Genomic DNA, 20,470 nt, shown 5'->3' with positions numbered 1-20,470 from the left:
ACCACTCGTCGTTAAGCTCCACAGCAGCTTCCAGCCAACCCGCTTTGCGCTAAGCAGCTTAATGTGGCTCTGCTGGGGAACACCGTAGCTCGACCCAAAAGGCTATCTCGGCATCTTTTTTTATTTTTTTTTCCCTCTTCTCCTGATATTCCAGCATTTTTAATCTATATGCTTTTTATCTCCTCTCCTTTCTTCTTCCTTTTCAATTGCGTCTTTTCCGTCACTCCCCTTCTCGCCAGCCAATTGAACAAATTCACCCAAAGAGGCCAATGGCCTGCGTCTTGACTGCGACTCGCAGATAATCAACCAGCCATGCCTCCGAAAAGCTCAAAGGCCATGGACGGCCTCGACTTCAAGGCCATTTCAAAGCAATTCGCAAAGGCAAAGGCCGCCCGCGAGGCCAGAGAAGCGCAAGAGGCCGAGGCCACAGCCAAGGGCCTGCCCACCGAGAAGGAACAGACGGCCATCCTCGAGGCGCAGCGGGATAAGCTCAACAAGAAGCGGCAAAGGGCCTACGAGAGACGCTGGTGGTGGACGACGGGCTTCTGGACGTTCCTCTTCGCCGTCCATGCCGTGGGCATCTGGCTCTTCTCCAGCGGCTTCCTGCTGACGAGGCTGGTGCTGGAGGACAAATCCAGCTGTGCCGCGCCGCCGGTCGAGGGCCTGGCCGCGAGCCTGGCCGCGCTGGATGTGCAAAAGGGGTGCTGGCATCCGAAGCAGTTTGACCGCGCCGTCGTGATCCTGATTGACGCCCTGCGATACGACTTTACCATTCCCGAGGATCCGGCCGCGGCGCACGCCTTCCACAACTCGCTGCCCTTCCTGTACGACACGGCTGTCAAGACGCCCCAGAATGCCTTCCTGCGGCCCTTTATTGCCGACCCGCCGACGACGACGCTGCAGAGGCTCAAGGGCTTGACGACGGGGACGCTGCCGACCTTTATCGATGCGGGTAGCAACTTTGCTGGAACCGCCATTGACGAGGACAACTTGCTGATGCAGCTGAGGGACGCGGGCAAGAAGATTGCGCATCTGGGAGACGACACTTGGTGGTCTCTGTTCCCGGGCCACTTTGAGCCCAATATCAGCAAGCCCTATGATAGCTTCAATGTTTGGGACCTGCACACGGTCGACAACGGAGTCATGGACAACATCTTTCCGCTTTTGGAGGCGTCCAAGGAGGGACAGTGGGATCTCCTCATTGGCCACTGCTTGGGCGTTGACCATGCTGGACACCGCTATGGTCCTGATCACTCCGCCATGACCGCCAAGCTGCAGCAGATGAACGAATTCATCACCAAAGTTGCGGGATCCATTGACGACGACACGCTCCTCATAGTCATGGGTGACCACGGCATGGATGGAAAAGGCGATCACGGAGGCGAGAGCGACGATGAAGTCGAGGCTGCTCTGTGGATGTATTCCAAGCGATCCTTTTTCGGCAGAACATCGTCTGAGTTTGTCACTCCACCGGCTACTGCCAAGATTCGCCCTGTTAACCAGATTGATCTTGTGCCAACCCTTGCGCTGCTTCTGGGCATTCCTATCCCGTTCAATAACCTCGGAAAGCCGATTGAAGAGGCCTTTGCGGGACAAAAGGGCAACAACTGGGCTAATCTTGCTGCTGTTTCGCGACTGGCCTCTGCCGGAATCGAGAGATATCGACAGTCGTACTTCAAGGCCCGTGGTATCCACCAGACAACAGAGACCGGCTCTCCCGCTGCTCTCTGGGAATTGGCCAACAAGGCCGGATTGAAGGACAAGGTCGCCTACGATGCTTTTACCAAGTTTGAAGATGAGGCTCTTCAGGTCTACAAGGGCCTGTGGGCTCGGTTTGACGTCCCCAGGATAGTGGCTGGCGTCTTTGTTACTGCTGTTGGCCTTGTGATGCTTGTCATGTACGCATCGAAACCCGCAGACGAGGAGTTTGTGGTTGCCAATGACGCTGAACTCGATTATGCCGAGAGGCGATTGGAGCTTATGAATTTGAACCAGGAAGACAAGGAGGAACACCCGGATCAGGGTTACCACCGGAGTCTTTTGGGTGGATTGGCCGACGCTCGAGTGCTCTTCGTCGTGGGTGTTTTGGTTGCCGTGGGAGTTTACCGCCAGCAGCCTTTGGACGGCCTCGCAGCCCTGACTGTGACATTGCTGATCACTGGTGTCATCTCATCGCTTTCTACCGCCGGCAAGACGCTTGCCAACATTCTCCCCAAGACCTTTTGGGGCTGGCTGTCCGTTGTCCTTACTCTCAGCCATTCCATCGGATTTGCCTCCAACTCGTACACGATCTGGGAGGACTCGATCCTGTTGTTCTTCATGGCAACATTTGGAGTCGCTGTGCTCATCTCGTCGTTCCGCATCGAATCCAAGGTTGACCGCACAATGGCCATCTACCACACAGTCACATTCATCCTTCTCGGACGCTTGGCATCGTACTCCAAGCTTTGCCGCGAGGAGCAGATGCCCTACTGCACTTCGACTTACTACTCGTCTGTCACGTCCTCTACATCGGCTCCCTGGCAGCTTGTCATTCCCTTTGCTGTCTTCATCATCCTGCCGGATGTCATCAAGGCATTCCTGATTCCCTCGAAATCGTACGAGAGCCTGGCACCTACGTGGATCGGATATGCCTTCCGCGGCAGTTTATTCCTGTCTGCTCTATACTGGACTATTGATTCTGCCAACAACGGCGGATGGCTTGCCGAGCGATTCTCCGAGAGCACTCTCAAATCAACTGGGGTGTACTTGGCGCAGATTATCCTGGCGCTCTCTCTGATTGTCGGATCGACGTCGTTTGCCTGGGCACCGCCAAACATTTCCATCTTGTCGACACAGTCCAAGACTGGGCAGCTGGTGACGATTCTCGGATACGGCAACGCCATGGGTGCGCGATACCTCTACCTCCCGCTCAACCTGCTCGCCGCCTGCATCCTCCTCACAAAGCCCATGGGCTCGGGAGCCCTGGCCATTATGATGTGGCAGATCCTCTGCCTGGTCGAAATCATCGACCTCAACCAGCTCAAATCCGAGGCCATCGGCCCCGTCATGCTGGCCATCCTGGGCAACTTTTACTTCTTCAAAACCGGCCACCAGGCCGTCCTCTCCAGCATCCAATGGGACAGCGCCTTCATCCCCCTCTTCTCCATCCGCTACCCCTGGTCCCCTCTCGCCGTCGGCCTCAACACCTTTGCCGGCCAAATCATCGCCGCCGCCTCGGTGCCCCTCGTCGTGCTCTGGAAGGTCGGCCCCAAACAGCGCGGCGTGCTCGAGAAGTCTGCGCGCGCGCTGGCCGTCTTCATTGCGTACTTTGCCGTCGAGGCCCTTGCCACGATGAGCTGGGCGGGCTGGCTGCGGAGACATCTCATGCTGTACCGCGTGTTTTGCCCGCGCTTCATGCTGGCCGCGCTGTTGCTGCTGGCGATGGACCTGGTGGGCGTGTTGGTGTCGTTGGTGGGCGTGAGGACGAATACGATGGCGGTTTGCGAGGTGTTTGGGTGGGTGGAGTAGGAAAAAGATGAATTACTGCTTGTGCTACTACCTGTCTAATGAGTTATCTGTATCGCATATAAGAGGTGGGGGAAGTTTGGTTGTTAATTTGACATGTGGACATTTGGATAAAAAAAGTTTGAGCATGTTAGGTTGATCTAGGTAGATGAAAATAAACTTAATCAGAATAAAAAATATTTAAAAAAAAATCAATACAATTCAAAGCAAACGGCGGCGCTTGAGTAAATCGATTATATCAAAAGTGGCCTGAAAATTATTGCATTGTAAGATGTTTCCAAAAAGCTAATATAAAGTACACCTGATGAAAAAGAAAAAAAGGAGAAGGAAACGAAAGGTAGAAGAGACGTTAAAAAAAAAAAAGGCCTCCGCATTCCACCACCGCAAATAGTATTTTCTTAATACAAAAAAAAGGAGACAAGTAGAAAAAAGAAAGAATATTAATTAGTCAGGCCGCGGCATTCTCCCGGGATATCTATCGTACAACACATGAGCTTTGTACGGAGTTTTTGTTTAATCACCTCACGCACATATATAGGTATATGCTCTTTCCTTTCCTCCTTTTGTAGGGGAATCCATCCATTAGACGTTGCATTATATAAGGAAAAAGAGACAAAAAAAAAAGGACAGGAAACTGAAATTCGCACAGGAAGCGAGGATATTTGGTTACAAGGAGAAGTAAAGAAAAGAGAGAAAAGAACAGAAAAAAGGGTCAAAAGCTCTTTTGCTATGAAGCAGCTGGCTTATCCCCGTCTTTGTCTTTGCTCTGCTCCTTTGGCCTTGAGGCAAGCGATGTTGAAGAAGCAGATTTCTTGGCTGACGAGGAAAGTGTTGAGGTTCTTGTTGATGACGAAGAGCGTGTTGTTGAAGTGGTAGTTGTTTTTCTCGTGACTGAAGGTGAGGGCGGGGCAACAGTAGATGAAGACACCTTTCTTGTTATCGAAGCAGATCTTGCCGCTGAGGGTGTGCGCGTTGTCGAAGTAGAGCGTGTAGTGGGTATTCTTGTAGTTGATGTAGACCGCGCTACTGAAGGTGTTCTAGTTGTGGAGGTTGATCTTGCCGTTGAAGACGTCCTTGTAGTTGAAGTTGATCTCGCTGTTGTAGTTGTCCTTGTTGTTGACGTGGATCTAGCTGCTGAAGGTGTTCTTGTTGTCGAAGTAGATCTTGCTGCAGAAGGTGTTCTTGTTGTCGAAGTAGATCTTGCTGTTGAGGTCGATCTTGCCACAGAGGGAGTCCTCGTCGTCGAGGTAGATCTCGCCGTTGACGAAGATCTTGCTGTCGACGCGGACCTCGCTACCGAAGAAGAAGTAGATTTTGTTGCTGAAGAAGAAGAAGCGGAAACCTTTCTGACGGATGGTGAAGAGGACAAGGAAGAGGTGGCGGCGGGCTTCTTGGCCGAAGACAGAGACGCGGCGGGCTTTCTTATTGACGAAGCTAGAGCTGACGCTTTGGCTTGAGGCTTCGTCTTTTCTTTACTCTGGTCTCGCGCTTTGTCCTCTTTAGAAGCAAGAGAATGCGAAGAATCTTTATCTTTGCTCTCTTTATCCCTGGTCGACTTCTTAGTATTTTCGTCCGATTGGGCGGACGCGTCTGGGGCGGGATCGGGATCCGGGGCGGGTTGTGAAGCAGTGACGCCTCCGTCTTCAGATATATGCTCACCCTTCTCGTTTGTGTGTTCCTCCACTTCCTCTGGCTGTGCCTTTTTCTTCTCATCGGCATAGTCGGTATCGGTATCATTATTGCGATTGTTTTCGGCCTCTTCTTCGTCCTCTTCCTTGACCTTTTCGAGTTCCTCGCGTACCTCGTGCTCAGACACTTCATCTTGGTCTTTGGCTACTTCCGCCTCCTTTGCGTCTGGCTCAGCTTCCTTGGTCTTTTCTTCGTCAACCTTCTCTTCAGCCTTCTTCTCCTCAACTTCGGGCTTCTCAGTCTTATCTTCTTTGACTTCAGCTTCGTCTTTGCTAGGGGCCTCTTCTTTGGCTTGCTCAATCTCCTTTTCAGCTTCTTCTTTCTTCTCAACCTCTGGTTCACTGGTCTTCTCTGCCTTGGTTTCCTCTACCTTGGCGGGAACCTCTTGAACCTTGGTTTCCTCTACCTTGGTCTCTTCGACCTTGGGCTCTTCAACCTTGGGCTCTTCGACCTTGGGCTCTTCGACCTTGGGCTCTTCAACCTTGGGCTCTTCAACCTTGGGCTCTTCAACCTTGGGCTCTTCGACCTTGGGCTCTTCAACCTTGGCTGGTTCCTCTGTCTTCTCAGCCTCTGGTTGCTTGACCTCCTCTACCTTGGCTGATTCCTCCTTCGTCTCGGCCTCTGGTTCTTTAGTCTCTTCGACATGGGTATCCTCTACCTTGGGCTCTTCGACTTTGGTCTCCTCTGCCTTGGTCTCCTCTGCCTTGGTCTCTTCAACCGTGGGCTCTTCAACCGCGGGCTCTTCAACCTTGGCTGGTTCCACAATCTTCTCAGCCTCTGGTTCTTTAGTCTCCTCTACCTTGGCCGGTTCCTCTGCTGGCTCCTTGGTCTCTTCGCTCGCTTCTGTCTTCTCCTCCTTTGTCTCGTCTTTCGGCTCCTCCGTCTTCTTCCCGTGCACCTTTTCCCGAAGAGCGTTCAGGCGAAGCTCCTTAGCCTTTGCCGCAGCTTCATCGGCGACCGATCGCACAGACTCAACGCTGGCTCTCGGCATTGAACCAACCTTGGGCTCGGGAACGGGTCCAGGGGGAGGCGGAGGCGCAGCGGCAGCGGCAGGTGCATCGGCAGCAGCCTTTGCTTCAGTGGCCGCCGCCGCCGCAGCCTTGGCGACAGCAGACTTCTTGACCGTCTTCTTCTTCTTGACCGGCTCTGGATATTTGTGCTCGATGTCGGGGATGGTGCTTTCGTCGTAGTAAATCTTGACGTGCTGCTTCAGCTCGCCATATTCGTTCCACTCTTCGATTTCCACGATATCCTATAGTTCCACAGTCAGACATTAACAGCCGTTATAAGGAAGACAAGGCAGATAAGCAGAGGCAGAGAAATAATGCCGCCTACCCCTAGAACCAGCCCCTCCTGCACCAGCGCCGGAAACTTCCTCGCCCTGCCATTCTCGTCCTTGCCGGCTCGGCGGCCCCAAAGCATGCGCGCCTTGTCATCGGTGGCGATGTCGATGGCCTTGAACGGGACTTTGTTGGCGCGCAGGATCGTCTCGAGGCGTGAGGTCGCGGTGACGATGTGTGAGGAGCCCGCAGTCAGGGAGGTGTAGATGTACAGCGCGGGATCAGTCGAGTAGGACGCCATGATGCATGTGCCGTGCTCAGCAGAAAACAAACACGCAAAACGCTGGAAGAAGAAGAAGAAAGCGGCTACAGAAGGTCAAGCGAAAGAATGGATGCGTTGAATTCGAGAATACAGATACAGGGCAGAGGGGTTGATACTGAGGCTGGTGCCGGTACAGGAAGCATCAGCTGTTACGATGGAGTACAAAGGCCAGAGGACAGAGCACTGGCTGTGGAGCATCACAGGAGGTGGAAGCTACAGACAGTTGCAGTTGGAGGCTTGTGGAGGCGGGGTTCTGCTGTACTTCTAGTGACTGTAGCAGCCGCCGCGGGATCGAGAGCGCTGTGGCGGGCAAAAAAGGGGTCGATTGCAGCGGAAACTGTGATGGGCAGCGCTAAGCCGGGCCGTAATTTGGCCTGCAAGGGACCTGTAAATTGCAGCTTCGTTTTGGGCTTCGTACTGGACGCTTCTGGCACCATCACCATGTCGAGATTCTGGTGCCATGACGCATTTGGACATGTCTTTCCACGGCTGGCTTCTTTGTAGTTCGTATTCAATTATTGTGATTACAAGTAGGTATTTTTTTTCAGCTGCGATGGAGGCAAGCTAGTCCGGTGGGCAGTTGAAAGAGGCATAATGAGGGAATCGGGGTTGAAACAGAACGAAACAATAGTTGGCGGCTAACAAGAAGCTACCTGACGGTAAAACAACAAGCATTGCAAGGGCAATGCAGAGCAGTCACGATTGATACTGTACAACAGATAAACACGACTTACACCAGAAAGAAGCAAAAGAGAAAGAACACAGCACCATCGTCGGCCTCTTCAAAGAGCAGCGCTTCTATTTATGGAATGCTGCTATTAATACCGCTGATTATGCCAAAGCAAAAGACAGAGCGGCTCACTCTAGTCAACCGTGCCTGAGGCTTCCACGCGAGCTGAGAAAATAAGCTTGGACAAAACACACCGCTTTTGGCCTGCCAAATTATGGAGCACCGAAGACTTCGCGCCGCCACCACAAGCTGCCCATGCCATGCCATGCCATGCAGGGCCAACTCCACTAAACGAAAAATTCGCAATTGGGTGGCGTCGATGGCAACGCTGCCAGCTGGGTCCAAAGCTCTTGTTGCCTTGCAGAAGCTCAAGAGGCCCGAGTCAGCCACCCAAATTCGTTTGAGTCAGCCCTGCGTTGGCCACCCGTGCAGAGACTAACCGTCCAACACAGTATCAAAAAAGGAGCGCCGACCGTCTTACAAGCCTAACGACGACCTCAGCGGGCGGGGACGCAAATTCTAATTGCCTGTGGGGGACGAATGGCCTGAGAACCCTCAATTTGAGTGCCCGGCCTCGTGTTTGGCGCCGCCGGTGTTTGGCTCGAGGCGCGCGCAAAGGGCTGAGGCCAGGGGTCGGCAAACCTACACATTAGGGGTCGAAATGAGGCCGCCCTTAATTCCCTGCATAGGCTCCGGGCGACGTGAGCCTGAAACGCGCAAACGACCGTCCCTGACCACGGCTGCTAGCCCAGAGCCAATTTCGTGAGAGCAGAGCGAGGGCAAGGCCAAAGGCCCAAGCGGACAAGGCCCAAGCGGATGAGGGATTATGTGCGACAACACACTGTGTTGGGCTTCGAGAAGCAAGATCCAATGGGAGAAAAGCCTCAAGTGAGAGCCATGGGAAGAAAACTTTTCTTCTGCGCCCTGCTCGGAGTAATATGTACCCAACATAGCTGCTGAGGTTGCATCAGTCCAGCGCTGCCGGCAAAGCATATCGAGCTCAGCACATGGCCAATCCCGGCTCGCGGATGTCAGAATAGCCCAGCGGAAAGGAGGGTCAATGGATCTAGGATGCGCTTCCGGAGCCATTTATGCAAGGTACCGCGAGATGGCCAGTGAGATGCTGGCCCACGGTCCACCATCGGGTGCTTGTTGCGCGGCCGTGTCCAATCACAACATGTGCCTGGATGCGCCAGCTGTTGCTCCTCCACAAGCCGCTCAATGGTCTGCGCCATCCCAGGCACACCGGTCTGGCTTCCTACGTGGCCGCTGCCTGGTGGAACTGTCAGAGATTTCCAGCCGGCAGACAATCAAGACAAAAGGGAATCAGGCCCCCTCCCGCTCTCGCCTTTCTCTTTTCCCTCTCTTCACTCACCACCACACTCTCTTTAAATCCAACTACAGGCTGTCTAGACGACACTGCTTCACGCAAACCCACCCTCTCTTACCAACCAATTTGCGCATATCAGCCCGGTGCTCCTTCGCCCAACGCCCTCATTCGGTAATCAATTTCACGAATCAGAAACCTCAAACCCACCAAAATGCAGTTCTCCACGCTCTTCACTCTTGCCGCCGGCGCTGCCGTTGCCGCTGCTCAGAGCACCTCCACTCTGACCTCGACGACCACCTCCATCGTCACCATCACCCAGTGCCCTGAGACCGTCACAAACTGCCCTTACCGCACTCCTACCGCTCCTGCGACCACCAGCGAGGCTGTCACCACCTCTGCTGCTCCCACCACCTCGGCCGCTGAGACCACTGCTGTCCCGACTTCCAGCCACCTCCCCATCTGGACCGTCTCCAACAGCACCTCTGCCACTGCTGCTGGCACCAACCCCGTCGGCACCACTGCTCCCACCACCATTGTCACCGTTCCCGCTGGCACTGGCGCTGGCTCTGGCGCTGTTCCTACCGGCCCCTCTGGCTCTGGCGCTGGTGCTCCCACTGGCATTCCCTCTGTGCCCACCAGCGGCGCCGCCAAGATGGTTCAGTCCGGCTCCATCGTTGCCGCCGTGGCTGCTGCCTTTGCCCTGGTCTTCTAAGCTCGCAGCTTGCTGTTCCACGACTTTTAGATATTCTATTCTGTCACTCTTTTACCTTACAAAGGAAATTTATTCTACGGGGAAGGACGTTTGGTGGCTTTTTTGAATCGGCGGATACAAGGAAGGTGAATAGATTACGAATGAGTTTGGGTCGATACCCGGTGTTTTTCTTGGACTTCACTTCTACGCTCTGGATGAGCGGGCTGGTTGCTTCTTGACGAGCAGTCGTCGAAAGCACCAGATGGGCGCATGGATGCAGCAATGGGTAGTTTTGGTGCCCCTTGACTGCGGCGAACGCTTTTACTTTTTTTTTCTTTTGGGATCGGCCTTGGCCGGGCCGTCTTTTTGGGACGAGACATGAACAAAAAGCATTTTTGATACCTTTGCATTACAATGAAAATCCCAAATGTCATGATAATCTTGTGCTACTCTTCAATTGTCAACTGCCGTACGCGTGATTACCTAGGTCAAACTGTAAATCTAGAGGGTGACAGCCATAGCCAGCGCTACAGGTATTCGGCCCCATTGGGTTCTCTCTCTTTGGTAAGAAGCATGTGAAAGTCTGTCGATTTGATTTGATTGCTCATTACATGGTAGATGTGATGTTACGTCGCGATTAGTAACTTGCCGAGATGTCTGGTCCAAGTACCGTCTGCCTACCTATTTAGGTAGAGATAACAAAACTTCATAGTCCGCCTCACTTCCATCAACATATTGCTATATACACATCACTTCATAACGGAGCTCAATGCAAATTAAACCGAAATTAATCACTCCAATCGAAAAAAAAGGTCCCCTTCACATGCGGAATTCCGAATTTTTAAACCTTTTTTTTTTTTTCAAGGGCAAATAAGGGGGCTAAAGACTGGCTTTTTTAATACCAACTGCCTAAAAGTGTTTGTGTTGCCTTTGAATTGTTTTCTTTTCTTTTCTTTCTATGATGCTATCTGACAACCGCTAAAGCGACGATCACCCTTTTCTTCTAAATCATGTTATTTTCTCTCTTCCGCTTTTGCCGTATTACCCATTTTGCTTGCTGAGGTCCTATTTCTCAGACCTCCCTTTTTGAGGAAAAAAAAAAAAAATAAATAAATAAATAAACCCCCCCCCCCCCGAAGGCTGTTTCTTCTATACGTACTAGTTTTCTCAACTCTCCCCCAAAACAGTTGTTTAAGTAAAATATTCAGACTTCCAACTCCATTCATGCGAGGAATGAGAAAACAAAAAAAATGGATCCCGAATTTTTTTGACAGCCTAGAAACTTCTCCGAAAAAAAAAAAAAAAAACCAGGGGAGGGAGGTAGAGGGGCTTGTTTAGACGAAATTTCCCTTTTCCCCTCATATTGTTTTTTTGCTAGTAACTGCTAGTAACTGCAAGTAAATTCAACTTTTTCTACTCCACTACTCCGCCTTTTCCACAACTAAAAGAGAAAAACACTTTCCCATACAGGGGAATATCCCTTCACCGTTGCCTGCGGCCCGAAGACTCCTGGTAAAAGCATGGCAATTTCAAATCAACGTTTGCTGTGAAGAGGGAGAAAAAAAAAGCTAGCATGAGTCAGTCGGTAAGGGTGCCATGGAGATACGAGTGGTTCGACGCATGCGTGGGGTTCTGGGGCATGTTAATATTGATTTGCTTGTCTCAAGTATGGTACGAAAAACAAAGCGATGTGACATTATCATGATATCTCGGTATAGGGACATTAAAGCAATAAACAAGGGAGTAGAACCAGGCCAAGGAGCCTGGCTTTCTAAGCAGAATATCGTCAGTATTAGCTATCCTATAACAAATAACTCGCATCTATATATTAGGTTGTCGAATGAAGTCGTTTTCCACCCAAAACAAAAAGAAAGGCTGAAAGCAGAAGAAAAATGTTACCGGCCGTTTTGTCATTACTCCTCTTGTTCGCGTCTGGCAACAGGGCTAGAACGTTCCAACCAGTGCTGTATTCGTGACCTCATGATTGAGAATTGTAGATGAAGAGAAGGCGTAAGTAAAAGAAAGTTCAAGGGGTCCGTCTGGTGCCGTGTCCGTCGTAATATCCATCGTGCTCCTTCATCGTATGTATGCCCCTTAATGGATACCCGAATTCCTCCACCATGTGCCTTTTGCAAGGCGCAAGTCTAAAAATTGCGTCAGAACGTTTAGTATATCCGAGATTCCAATATATTCCAACCAAAAGAAAATCCAGCAAGTAGAAAGAGAAGGAAAGAAAACAGGTCCAAAGGAAAATGAAGACAGAAGAAAAGGACTGAGAAAGAGGTCGGGGCTACAGAGAGTAAGCCAGCGGCAAAAAGCATAGGTAATCCACCGACTGGGATTTACATCTTCCCCAGATGTTCTCGTAAACCACCCCTCTTTGCCCGTGGAGCTCCTCTCGGCGTGTTCCTCAGAGTTCATGCACCCATGCGTGTTTTTTTAGACAAGCCTTGGCAGAGGGGTCCCCAAGGTGGACATTTTCAAGCCAGCTTCATGGTTCAGCGCATGTCTCGGCAGCGTTTTAATGGTCTTCGGGATTAACCGTTTTGCTTCCTCTCATGCCAGTCCCACCAGGGCCCGCTCAATGGCCCTCCGTACCAAAAGTCAATTCTGCTTGACACGCACAGCCACGGGAGGGCTTCTCCTTGTCTCGCTCTGCCATGTCGGATTGGGAACTTTGCCGGCAAAGAGGGCCAACGTCAACGCCGCGTTAGGAGCATGGCTGGCCGTTGGCAACGGCGTAGGCGCACGCCGTACAGAGAGAGCAGTTGGAGTCTGCCAAAAACGGGCAATCGTGTGTCACGGCATGAGCGCATTTCTTATTTGAGAATGACAGGATGCCGGGGGGGAGTGGTGTTCCATAATCATAGGATACACGAGCGCCCCCTTCTATTGGCTCGTGTGATGGCAACAGAGGTGAAGTTGGTGGGCTGACTCGACGTAGGTCTGTCTCGGAGAAGGTTTTCATCTTGACAAGTAAGAAAAAAGGATATAATGTATGGGTCTTTGGGTTCTTAGCCGGGTTGCTAATTCGCCTTCCTAGTTCCAAAAGAATATAACAACTTGCGTGCAGAGTACACAGAAGAGACTTTTTTGAACAACTGCTAAAGTAGATGGAGAATGTTTCAGGAGATGTCTAGACCGATTGATTGTGGGGGCAAAAGAACAAAACAGAAGTGTCCAATGGGCTAGCAGCACAAATAGCGAGAGACGTGTTGGCGACTTTGACTGAGAGAATCTGGGATATGACTGGCTTTATTTAAGTTTCCACGAGCAACCCAGAACAACCACTGGCCCTTAATAACAGCAAATGGGAGTCAAGGGTATGTAGAAGGGAAGATTAGAGGCAGGGCACATGAGCACATGCCGGGGCGCTTGTATGAACAGCATACAGCAAGGCTGTTTGTTTACGTATGCTAATAACAGTAGCTCTTACGCAGCACAGCAATCTGTCAAGCTCCACCTGCAGCAAGTAAGTACATGGCAGTAGGGCTGAGAACATAACAAGGCGTCAAAGCAAGTGACCGGGAGCATGACCGGGAGCATGACTGGGAGCATGACTGAGAGCAGGGCTGGGGGCAGGGCTGGGAGTGTGATACAAGGTGAGAGGAGTGCGGTGTACAAGCACTGGGGGAATAAACAGTGATGGAACCTTTCTAGCCTATGCTAGCTTTAGCATAGAGGGCCACGGTGTTGACAACCGGGTCCCTGGTATCTGAATCTCTGTGTGGGCGCGGCGTGTGGACATGGCTGTGCGTGTAGGTGTAGGTGTAGGTGCAGGTGTAGGTATAAGAGCAATGAATCAGCGCGAGAGAGCGAAGGAAAACAGACGATCGCCTGAGGCCGAGAGAGGCAAAAGGAAAAAAAAATAGTGTGATGTGTGCATGAGAGTATCCGGGACCACACGCCCCTCCATCACGGCGTCTTTGTCGTAGTCGAACCACGCCTCTGTGACGTACCGTTGAAGCGGCTTGACAAAAGGGAAATTAGGAATATAGATGCCTGGAGGGAGACGGATCCGGGCCTGTGGTTGATTATACTGGGGTAGCAGGATTATCCCGAGCTAGAGACAGGGTTGGCAGCAGCCTTTTCGATAAGGGTGTTCAGCTCATAAATGCTGTTGCCAAATACGTACATGCGAGGTGTCAGTGCATGTTGCCCATACGTTGGGTGATGCTCGTGATGTGACGAAATGGGATCTAGTCACCACCCCTCCTCGTGCTCCCCTCTTTTCGGGAGGCCTATTTGTGTCTGTCGCCAGATAGAGGCACATTCTCCCACTCGGGCGCCTTCTGCATGGCCCTCGATTTCTGACAGACGGTGGTACATCTCGGCCAAAGCAGGTCCTGCAGACTAGCTGCATATACATCCGCCACTCATGGACCGAGACGGTTGACCGTGTGGCGCCGTGGTGAGTACGGGAAGCTTTACATTTGGGTCACGTTCGTAGGAGCTTGTCATCAATGCCAGAATCCTTGGATTCCATAGCCACAAAGCGACCCCGGACTAAACGGCGAAGCAAGTTGCCTCACCGGGCTGGCCATATTGGGAAGGGCTTGTTCCCCATAGGTAGATCGAGAAGGGGCAGCCTGTGCCGAATGGTCTGCCCAAGGATGGAGAGACGACGCCGTGGCACCGGCTATAGCTCGCCTGCCTCGGGCGAGGATGGGTGGTGGTAGCTAAAAAGTAATTGGATATCAAGGCTCCGTCGTCGGCCAATGGGATGCCATGCACATAGTCAGTGAACGGTCCTGGACAGCCTAGTTCGACAGCGCCGTCGATTCGAACACATTCCGAAGATGCCACGGGTAGCCCGACCGAAAGCCGGCCGTAGAACATGGAGCAGAGGCGCCACAAGAAAGCTTTAGCGAGCCAGGCACAGAAGGATTCCTCGTCTTGCCGAGCCGAAAAAAAGTTTGGTGAGGTTGGTAATAGCGCGGCGCGAGCTCCGTCAGGCTCCTCCAATGAATGGCAAAAGGATCAGCCAACAATCCTCACAGCCGCCTGCAATTGCGATCTAAGACAAATACCAGGGGGCCCATTGTACACTTGTACGATGAGATCTATGGACCATTGTGCAATGCGTTTTAGCTAGCATGAAGCCTCTTTCTCTCTAAACGTAGTCGCTGCCTGCCCGCGGTTGACCCGTTTGACGTGGGTAGCGGTTCGTGTGGTATCTAACGGATCCGGGCATAAGATGACCGTACGATATGAGGTTATACCTGTAAAGTGCTCTATACTGTGTGAGCCAATGCCATTGTCTCCTCATCTCTCCCCCAAATGGGAGAGGCCGGAACAGGCTCTGCCTTCAGCTGTGCTTATCCTGGGCTGGAGAGGTTCGATTCTCGCGCTCGGGACCGACAATCGATACTACCTCACCTGCTATTGGGCATGTTCCCGGTGGATTCTGACAGGCTTCGGGCTTCTTCAACGATGGCTCTCCGCAAAAAGTGACCCCCATTCCAATGGCGGAACCGCCGTCGCATTGCATGTTTCACACCCACGCAGCCGATTCTCGTTTTTCTAGAAGCGATGCTGCAGAACGGCTGGGGGCACGGGAAAAGACTGGGACGAGGCGATGTGGCGTAGAAGCGGGAGAGAAGGAAGGAAGAAGGATCGAAAAGGGGAACTGACTGCAGAACCGCGGGATACAGCGCCCAAAATCTAGAATCCAGAGCACAAAGTCAGAAATCAGAAGTCAGAAGTTAGAGATGAGAAGGCATCAAGGCGCGAAGTTGAAGATCGGAGGACAGTCGCCGGCGGTCCGGAGCGGCCAAGCAACTGACTCTGATGACGACACAGCCTGACGGATGTCTTTGAGCGGCCGCAGCTGCCATATGATTAGGCTTGGCATGCGCTTTTAATAGCGTCAAAAGACAGAATGCGCTGAGCTACGAGGTGTTGGGTAGGTATCGGGTAGGTATTGGGGTCTAGTTGATGCCTTAAACGGCTACTTACCTCTCCTTTGCCCAGGGGTTGCGTGAAACCGGCAGTAGCAACGTGCTGTGGACGGAAGGCTGCTCGACTAAGCAAAAAGCGAGGCAAGTGCTTCTTATTTGAGTATATGCCGTATCGCTTGGAAGGCGCGCCTCGGGTTCCCATGGACCATGCTCTCTTTGGCTGATTGATGACTCAAAGCCCAAACACCGAATCCATGTCCTGACTCGGCACCTTGGCTTGAGACTTGGACGTTTCGACGCCTGAGGATGGTCGACGACCACGGGTTCTGGCATTCCGGCATTTTGGCATTTTGGCATTCTCGCCTTCTCGTCATCTCTGCTTTGTGCTTATCCTGGGATGCACGCCAACATCGGACGACGAGGCTTGTGACCAAACTACGACCAGCTGGTACTAGAGCCTGCGGGTGGCTTCACTTCTGGGCCAGGCTGTCGGTACCACAGGGCGGTTTGCATATCCAGTTCCCATTGAGATGCTGTGCCTGTCTTAGTGCGCAGGTCAACGCGCGCTGATGCGAGAAGCACATCGTCAGCTACCCGGACCCCTGCGCCTTGTCTGATCATTCTCCAGCTTGCGAAGATGCGGGCGTTTGCGTTGATCTACGGCACTGCCGCGTTGCCGCCATGTCGGTCCCAACACCAGCACCAGCACCAGCACCAGCACCAGCACCAGCACCAGCACCAGCACCAGCACCAGCACCAGCACCAACAGCGGCGCGGATCGAGGCATGAGCGTTGAGAACAACCCTAGCCAACGAAGCTACCTTGCATATCGGACTCAGGACTGTACTGCAAGCATGCAAGTCGCAGCATTCCGCAGATGCCCGGGTTTGCGAGCGGCTGGAGACGATTCGGGCAGCATGCTGCTGATGCTTTGATCAACACGACGTCTCCGGCCGGGACGGATTCGTGCCGTGTTTCTGCAACTCGTGCCCGTCCTCAAGATACGCATTTGATGCTCTATGTTATGTGATTGGACGAGCGATTGCTGGCTCGGGCCTTTCAAACAAGGATCATCCTGTCTGCGCCATTCAGGGTCACTGGCTCCGGCACACAAACGCCCTCCACATCTCACGAGCATAATCAGGTTTATAGGCGCGGAGCAACAACTCACATCTTTCGCTCGACGAGTGCTGGATACGCAGGAATTTGGCTAGCTAGGAAAAGGCATCTTTGGAGCAACATGTTCAACGAAAGTGGCAAACACCGACAATACGCCTGCATGCACATGTTCGTCCCCCGTTTCGCCTCACGTTGCCATGTCAGTCGTACTGCTAACGCATCGCCAAATATGCGAGCAACACACCCAACAGCCCAAAAACAAGACGAGGCTAAGGTGCTGACCATAGCCCCAGTTCACTTTAGCGAGGATGCCGCCCACCTGCCGCTGCGGCTGTCGCCAGGGTTCCCGCCGCCATCGCCACCGCCGTAAGAGCAGATCTCCGGATCCCGAAGTGCCGTTTTCAGTGTGGGTAGCAGGAGAGATTGATTCCTTGCTCCATCGAACCATCTGTTCCGTCCTATTTTCGCCCTTTCGCCATAATTCCGCGATTCTTGCAGATCCAAGACGCTGAGCAGCACACGAGTGCTAGCGTGCTGCCCTGGAGCTTGTGTGTATAATCAAATTACCTGCAGATGCTAATAATGGATTTAAGCGTTACCGTCCCACCCCGGCAGTGGTTGCAATCATCTAGTACTTCTTGTGTTATGCTGCTGACTCTGCCTATACGGGCCCCATGATCTGTCTCAATATATTTCTTAGCGTCTCCTAACAATGATTTTGCTGCTGACTGCTTCTAGAGCCTCATAGACGCATTTACGGCAAAGACCCGTGTGGAGACATGGACCCCAATTGCGTTATTCTGAGAGGTTTACTGCTAGCCGTCATCGTTGCTGTCTTCTCAAATCATTTTAGATGCTACAGATCACCACAGACGACGTCACTTCTGCTTCAAGCTGCAAAAGGAAAAGGGAAGGCTAACCAACTCATACAACCGTTTACCGATAAATCTGAGATAGTTGGTCAACGTGGGCGACGTATCTTGCCTGCGGGGGCTGATACCCCAGTCTTTGTCTCGTATGCTGACTTAGACCTTCTAATCAGAGTAGGTAGAGATTCAGCATCTTGTGCGACCCTGCCTTGTGTGCAATATGCGGAAATGTCTCGGCAGTTCCAAACATCATGCATAGCTCTCTCTATCATATAGAAAATGTCTATGCACATACAACACCACTGGTGATTTTGCACGCATATACCAGCCGTGCTTGACAATTGGATTGGACGCTCCTGATTCAGGAGATCTACCCCTGACGCCACCGTTCAACTTTTTCAAATCATCTAGCCTCTTGTCCAATTTCCTGGTTGGATCACGAAGGATCAGGCCTAACGAACCGCTCTGGCAGATGATACAACCAGTGAATTCACTAATGCATTGGAACCCTACAAAAAGCGACCATGAAAAATCAGCCACAGTAAAAGGAGGAGGATTCAAATAACTGGAGAACTTCTTGAAGAGAAGGATTGAAGCTCTTAACAGTCCAACCAGAACATTGGACGTAAAGAAAGCCTCGCAATAAGGCAACTTTCTGGGATATTCAATTGAGGGATACTACTGACAATGTCTCGGCAAACAATTAATCGGCAAACGTTTTCAAAGTTAGTATACTTATTATGCGCAGACCGGCCTTGATGGATGGATATAAACCTTGTGGGATTTCGATGGTGAGAGCCGCCGTGGTAAAACTCATCATCAGGTCTCAATGCATCACTAATCCATCGACAATCTGACATGCATTTGACGTGGCCCAGATGAGCGACCGTCCTCATGCACGACTGGACCAATACATGCTTGTCATGGCCTGAGCCGCACCATACTCACCCATGCTGCATATACTCATTCCCCGGCTTTGGTTACTCATCTCACGCCCTCCCCAATTGGGTCCAGATCAGGCGAAGTTAAACGATGCACGAATGTGTTCACTTGATGCTAAACCCCCAAAGTTTCCTCACCAGCGCAACATTATTGGTTAAAGTTGAAAGGCTCAGCCGGCTTGTACCGCCACACGGGATTGCTGGTCTGCCTCGACGTTTTTTTTTACCATTCAAGGAAAATGGCTCAAACGTCAAGAAGTGGCGGCTTTACAAAATTATCGTCTCGGATACAGAGTATGACAGTCGAAGATACGTTCACTTACCCGACACTGCAAGTCAACTCCGAAAGCTTAATGTCTACTGAGGCCAGATCGAACTACCTACATGTGTAGGTTGATACCATACGCAAGACGTCCCTAGACATAGGAATACTGCCCAGAATGGTGTACCATTGTTTGGCTGTCTTCATGCTTGCAAGAAGCATGGAGTTTCCGTATTGTCACTTTGATTTAAGCGGCTTGGTCTGTACGATTTGGCGTATTTTCTCTCGCAGGCGGGCAGTTAGACCGTTCATGCTTCTTTGGCAATACATCGTTACCCCAACAAATTGAAGCCGTTCTCGAGCAAGTCGCCTATTTACTGCCGGCGGCCGCCTTGTTTCAGAGTTTCACAAGCGCGACTGATAGACAACAGCTAGTGCTGCAATAGTCTTGTTGCGAGCCGTCGCTCAAATGTTTCCAAATAAAGCGCTCCGTCCCGTCCCTCGTCTCCGAGAGACTACGTAATCGCCCTTACCGCGCGCGATGGAGGGAAAATCTTCCTGACTCCCCGGGATGATGCTTATCTTATTACTACTTTGAAGTGCTAGACTTGATTTATGCTCGCTTCTCACCACCACCTTCAGCTAGCTCTCGTACCCATACCGGCGAGGCTTGTTGTACCAGGCCACCTGGTAATAGTAACACGCTTTCCTATGCGTGCCCTTGGAACTCGGCTCTGCGCGCCATCCCCGCAAGCTATCTGAATCTATCAAAGAGTGGCTCGTGTTACTATCGATCGCATGCTAGTGCGTTGTTGTATCTCGTATTTTGACCTCGTTTCTTGTTTCGAGTCATGCTGGTAGCTCGCGTTGAGCGAGCATGACATATGGCTTACAGAAGGAGACGGCAAGGGACAAGGAAAAAAAAAGCAGGATTAACAAAAGTAATTGTGAGGCTGAGAAGAGGGTAAGTCAGAGTGCTCTTACACCCATGCACTCGCTTGCCGAATGCAGACTCTTACGCCGGCAGTCGTCAATTATCGCTTATATAATTGCTGACTATTATACACAATCCGTGAATAAGAGAGTAATACGGGATAGGAGGGTAATACGGCCTTGCATGAGGGAGTTATACTAATTTGGATTTACTTGCAAGATACTTGAGGCTCCTCTCTCTCGGCCAAGTGAAAAGAGAACACAAGGATTCCGAGAATACTACCGGGGGGAACCTGTGACAACATTGAAAGGAAGATGTTATCCAGGCGGAGAAATACACCAAAGGCGGATCTCTGGATTCGCAGATTGGGCATCTCTGTTCGTCGTGATATCCTGCTGGGCAGTCGTCGCTTGCCACTCTGCTAGCTCCGCTGCGGCAAAGTGATATCTCAGGTGATTATAAATCTACACAAATTCTCAGCTTTCTTTGATATCGAATCGATGACTGTTCTCGTTTCATTATCAAAGATCGTGTGACTCTGTTCTTGACTTGATATGGAGCCATCTTTCAACTCCTATGGCCAAAATGCCGGGATCGATGCCCGGATCCGAAGAAGCTGACCTCTGCTGCTGAAGTACAGCGCGAGAATTGCCCTTTTCGGGCTTGTAACAAGGAGGTGTTCGCTTCATACAAGGCTTGGTAAGGCGGGAGGAAATACATATTGATAGTACGGAGCCCTATGCCGCGCTTTGCTTTTGCTGATGCGCTCCGGTCCGTGCCCCGGGAGAGGGGTTGAGGTACCCCCCCTCCTTGCTGCGGGCAGAGTCAACGCTTCTGGAATGCAACGGGGTGCATAAAAGAGCGGAGCATGATCGCCCGCTTGCCAGCTTTCCTAG

The 20,470-nt window shown here is 51.7% G+C and overlaps 5 protein-coding genes across 5 annotated transcripts; 2 read left to right on the top strand and 3 right to left on the bottom strand.

Moving 5' to 3' along the window:
• Window positions 1-312: 312 nt before the first annotated feature.
• Window positions 313-3,510, top strand: TrAtP1_012284 (uncharacterized protein; the record flags this gene model as incomplete). The annotated part of the gene is made up of 1 exon (XM_014090315.2): window positions 313-3,510. One exon carries the CDS (start codon window positions 313-315, stop codon window positions 3,508-3,510), a length of 3,198 nt encoding a protein of 1,065 aa, XP_013945790.1.
• Window positions 3,511-3,753: 243 nt separating this feature from the next.
• Window positions 3,754-7,015, bottom strand: TrAtP1_012283 (uncharacterized protein). The gene is made up of 3 exons (XM_066115461.1): window positions 6,532-7,015; window positions 5,167-6,448; window positions 3,754-5,054 (listed from the first exon to the last, which is right to left on the bottom strand). Exons 1-3 carry the CDS (start codon window positions 6,775-6,777, stop codon window positions 4,942-4,944), a joined length of 1,641 nt encoding a protein of 546 aa, XP_065971560.1. The 5' UTR covers window positions 6,778-7,015; the 3' UTR covers window positions 3,754-4,941.
• A 1,876-nt stretch (window positions 7,016-8,891) lies between these two features.
• On the top strand, window positions 8,892-9,986 carry TrAtP1_012282 (uncharacterized protein). Its single transcript, XM_014090317.2, has one exon. The coding sequence runs from the start codon at window positions 9,070-9,072 to the stop codon at window positions 9,568-9,570; it is 501 nt and encodes a 166-aa protein (XP_013945792.1). The 5' UTR covers window positions 8,892-9,069; the 3' UTR covers window positions 9,571-9,986.
• A 5,086-nt stretch (window positions 9,987-15,072) lies between these two features.
• On the bottom strand, window positions 15,073-15,651 carry TrAtP1_012281 (uncharacterized protein; the record flags this gene model as incomplete). The annotated part of the gene is made up of 2 exons (XM_066115460.1): window positions 15,073-15,213; window positions 15,508-15,651. The coding sequence occupies 2 exons, from the start codon at window positions 15,649-15,651 to the stop codon at window positions 15,073-15,075; spliced, it is 285 nt and encodes a 94-aa protein (XP_065971559.1).
• Window positions 15,652-16,035: 384 nt separating this feature from the next.
• Window positions 16,036-16,236, bottom strand: TrAtP1_012280 (uncharacterized protein; the record flags this gene model as incomplete). Its single annotated transcript, XM_014090319.2, has 1 exon — window positions 16,036-16,236. The coding sequence occupies one exon, from the start codon at window positions 16,234-16,236 to the stop codon at window positions 16,036-16,038; it is 201 nt and encodes a 66-aa protein (XP_013945794.2).
• Window positions 16,237-20,470: the final 4,234 nt, after the last annotated feature.

This window comes from Trichoderma atroviride, chromosome 7, assembly GCF_020647795.1.
Source record: "Trichoderma atroviride chromosome 7, complete sequence".
In the NCBI taxonomy this organism is placed as follows: Eukaryota; Fungi; Ascomycota; class Sordariomycetes; order Hypocreales; family Hypocreaceae; genus Trichoderma; species Trichoderma atroviride.
The sequence above is the reverse complement of the archived record's forward strand: the minus strand, read 5'-3'. Positions and strand labels throughout refer to the sequence as shown.

Excerpts from the sequence above, each read along its gene's own strand:
- TrAtP1_012282 (XM_014090317.2), top strand. The coding sequence starts at position 9,070 with ATGCAGTTCTCCACGCTCTTCACTCTTGCCGCCGGCGCTGCCGTTGCC.
- TrAtP1_012283 (XM_066115461.1), bottom strand. The coding sequence starts at position 6,777 with ATGGCGTCCTACTCGACTGATCCCGCGCTGTACATCTACACCTCCCTG. Across the intron at positions 6,449-6,531 it reads AGGAGGGGCTGGTTCTAGGG|GATATCGTGGAAATCGAAGA; the intron begins GTAGGCGGCATT and ends GTGGAACTATAG. Across the intron at positions 5,055-5,166 it reads GGAACACACAAACGAGAAGG|GGATAAAGAGAGCAAAGATA; the intron begins GTGAGCATATAT and ends GAAGTCGACCAG.